A 4,136-nucleotide genomic window follows, 5' to 3' on the forward strand; every position below is an offset into this window, starting at 1 on the left:
GGGCCATTGAACTCGAACTTGAAGCCGAGAAACTCAACATGGCTGAAAAAAGCAGACCTCTTGTTTGTGGTCAACTCCTTTTCCTTTTAATTTTCATCATTTTAACCTTAAATTCTAATTTTTTTTTGACTAAATTTATGATTTTAACATAAAAAAAACAGGATAATCCGGTCGGGACTGGATATAGCTATGTGGAGAGTGGAGGTGAATTTGCGAAAGGCGATGTGGAGACGGCGATCGACATGACGACTTTGCTGGTTGAGGTTTCGAACGACACTGTCGGCCTACGAAACGCTCCTTTGTACATCTTTGCGGAGTCTTACGGTGGCAAATTCGCCGTCACTCTGGCTTTGTCCCTTCTTCGGGCCATCCAAGCTGGCAATTTGACCCTTAATCTCGGAGGTACTTTTATTTTTACTTTTTTTTTAATAAAAAATTTCAAATATAAATGATGAATTATAACCTTTTTTTTATACGTAAAAAAAAAAAAAATCATATTATAACTTTGATTTGTTTAAAATGATCCCATTGAATAATATAGAATCAATAATTTAAATACACGACTCTCGATTTTGTTTGCCAGGAGTTGCTCTAGGAAACAGTTGGATGTCTCCAGAAGATTACACGGTTCATATTCTCATTCTCTCAATCTCATCCAAAAATTTTATCAATTTTTTTGAAATTTTCGTTTTCAGAATGATAAACAAAAAGAATACTACTAAACTATGAAGTTGATTTCAATTATATCCTGATCGAAGTGTTAAAATGAAATATCTCAGAGCTCGAGAGTATAACCGAAACCAACCTCATATTTCAGGAGTATTCTTTTATTATATATCCTTAACACAATAATCTTTGTCTAAAATTTTACAGTCTTCTTGGGGTCCTCTTCTCAAAGATCTCTCACGAATTGACGACAAGACTCTGCAAGAATCAAATAGGTTAATATTTTTCATTTTTTTTAATATAAACATGAATAAAGAAGTGAAATATATTATATAAATTTAAAAGTTATATGTAACAAAAGTTGTCTTTTGAAAATCAGTTTAGCGTTGAAGATCAAGCAGCAAATTAAAAACACGTTGTACGAAAATGCAACTCTTTCATGGAATGATCTTGAGGGATTAATTTTCTCCAATAGCAACCACGTGGTACGTTTTGTTATTATTACTACTACTACTATTATTTTAACAAAATCCTTCCAAACCAATGAAATTTAAGTTTAAATTTATATTAACTAAATATAGGTATACGAAGTCTTTATTTTTATTATTATTTTTTTTTTTTTATTAAGTTATCTTTTAAATTAGTAAACTTATAAAACCCTCTAAAAAAAATTTCTAAAAAGAAAATCAAAATTTATGATATATTAGACGTATAATTTAAAATTTAGAACTTTTCTAAATTGGTAATTTAGGCTTCATTCATAACCATTTAATTTTTTAAGTTTATAAAAACTATTTTGACCTACAAATTCTTTTATTTTATCATCCACTTAGAAAACATGTTTTTAAAATCTAAATCCAGTTTTCAAAAAATATTTTATTTTTCTCGAGAGAACGAACATTAGTTCAAAAAGACATAAAACGAAATGATTATCGATACATTATAACGAGTCGTTTTTGCAGGATTTCTATAACTTCATGTTAGATTTTGAAATGGACTCATTAGCCGCGACTACGACAAAAAATAGTGTGGAATCAAATAGGATTGATTCACTTGAAGTAAGAAAGAACTCTCCATATCTTAGTTTGAATGTCTACAAACCCGGAGCTACAGGAGACTTGGAAGCTTTGATGAATGGTCCAATTAAGCAAAAACTCACTATTATCCCACTAAATGTCACGTACGTACCAATAAACCCTATTTCTTTAAATAAAATTATAATCATTAAAACTATTCTGGTTATAATTGAAAATTCTTAAGACATAAAAATTAAATTAATTATCTAAATTTGGAGATTAAATCCTACCATTTTAGCCTAAAAAACTAAACTAAAAATTTTGAATGTACAGATGGGGAGGTCAATCGGACCTAGTCTTCCAATTTTTTACGGGAGATTTTATGAAGCCAAGAATCAAAGAGGTGTATTTTTTAACCAAACTATTTTTAATAGTTTTATTTGTGGATTAATTTTTGCTTCATACTATAACATTCAATTATTTTCTAATACTTTTATTTTTTCAAAAAGGTTGATGAGTTACTGGCTAAAGGTGTTAATGTGACGGTCTACAGCGGTCAAGTAAGTGTTTTTTTTCCTTCAAACAAAAACAAGGAATATTTTGAAGTGATAAAATTGTAATATTCTCTTAGATTTATGTTTGACTTTTTTTTTATAGGTGGATCTTATTTGTTCAACCAAAGGAACCCACGCCTGGATTAATAAGCTTGAGTAATTTCTTTTTTGGAGTGATTTAGCGGTCAAGTAAGGATGTTTAAATTCTTAATTTTTGGTAAAGCAATTTTTTTTCTTTGAATTTAGGTGGGAAGGGCTAAAGGCATTTATAAGTAAGGAGAGAACTACTTTATTTTGTGGAAATGAGAAGCACACCAAGGGATTCACTAAGTCGCATAAGAACTTGCATTTCTATTGGATCCTTGGCGCTGGCCATTTTGTAAGCTATTTATTCTATTTATAATTTTTTAAGATTTAATACTTTTTAATTATATGATTACAAATGTAGGTTCCCGTGGATCAACCGTGTGTGACATTAAATATGGTGGACGCAATCACACAGTCACCAACTTCTTGATGCAGCTGTTTTTCGTAGAAAAAGATGACATATTTACTTTTTCAAATGTAAGAAAATATGTTTAATTATAGATAAAAAGAAAGAAATAACAGATGTATTATATATATATATATATATATATATATTAACAAATCTAGTGTCATTTGATTATCTCACTAATTTTTATTTAGAGATATTTCAGATGTACGAATATATCAACCTAAATATAATTTAATTGGTTAACGATTTAAAATAAATAATGTTTTTTTAAAAAAGAAATACATAAAATAATCAATATCATATTTTCATTCAATAAGAAAGTTTTCTTTCGTTCAATCATTTCATATAATTAAGTAATAGATGTGACAATCAAACTATTTATAGATTAATAATAATAAAATATGTATCATACCATATTATATTAGTATAGTTACAAGTTTTCCCGACTATGAAAATCTAACGACTCTAAATTTCTACATACTCAAAGTCGTTACTAATGTCTCATACTCATCTCTAATGCAAAAATATAACTCTTAAAAGAAAAAAAAATCTTTTATATAAATGTCCAAAACATTTAAAACAAACTATTCTCGGGAAAACAGAGTTTTAAGTGTTTAAATACGAAATTTAAATAAAATAAAAATAAATACAAAATAATTTAAAACAATGAAAGACAAAACAACCTATTCTAACCTAAGACTAGAAAGTTAGATGAGTCTGTCGTATGCACGTGCCACAGTCTCTACTCGCAATGTTGCCGTCGCTCGTTCAAGTGCACCTTGCTGTTACTTGAAAAATGATGTGACACACGCAATCATAATTTAGGGACCTATCTCTAGCTCATTTAGGGGTGGCCTCTAGTTTCGAACAAATTGGATGTGTAGTACTTCCCTACACACAACCCACACGTGCAAGTGTGAATCTCCAGGGCGCTCGCACACCCCCTAGACCCTCTAGTCAAGCTAATTTGTAGCGATGTTCGGAGGTCAACGGAACCCCATAGTGTCATGCACCTCATGAACACCCTGCTCGTCATACTGTGTGCATCCACACTCATCATCATACTGTGCGCGTCTGCACTCATCATCTCTAGGAGAAGTAGCCATATGCTTATGAGCATACAATATGACACTCATCATCATACAATCTGGAAAACATCGCCATATTAAGAAAAACATCATGCAATCATCATACATATCATATCGCCACAAAGTCCATCAAGCATATCAAGTATATCGAAATATACAAATATTACGCACATCATCCTACAAATATTACGCACATCCCAATTTTTCACTGCTCTCCATTTACTCATTTTTGAAAATAGAGTTTGATGTGCTTTCCTTTCATACATGCCTCATAGGGGGTGTTTGGAACTACAATTTGTGCCAGACCTTTCACCAT

The 4,136-nt window shown here is 30.6% G+C and overlaps 1 protein-coding gene across 1 annotated transcript; it reads left to right on the forward strand.

Annotated features, from left to right (window-relative positions):
• Window positions 1-3: 3 nt before the first annotated feature.
• On the forward strand, window positions 4-2,758 carry LOC111474802 (serine carboxypeptidase-like 51; the record flags this gene model as incomplete). The annotated part of the gene is made up of 11 exons (XM_023119687.1): window positions 4-69; window positions 162-402; window positions 584-627; window positions 874-941; window positions 1,046-1,151; window positions 1,629-1,846; window positions 2,016-2,085; window positions 2,192-2,242; window positions 2,340-2,392; window positions 2,483-2,615; window positions 2,685-2,758. Coding segments are annotated over 11 exons (1,119 nt in total), but the record flags the coding sequence as incomplete, so codon positions are not given.
• Window positions 2,759-4,136: the final 1,378 nt, after the last annotated feature.

The sequence above is a fragment of the Cucurbita maxima genome, unplaced genomic scaffold, assembly GCF_002738345.1.
Source record: "Cucurbita maxima cultivar Rimu unplaced genomic scaffold, Cmax_1.0 Cma_Scf00693, whole genome shotgun sequence".
NCBI classification, from domain to species: Eukaryota; Viridiplantae; Streptophyta; class Magnoliopsida; order Cucurbitales; family Cucurbitaceae; genus Cucurbita; species Cucurbita maxima.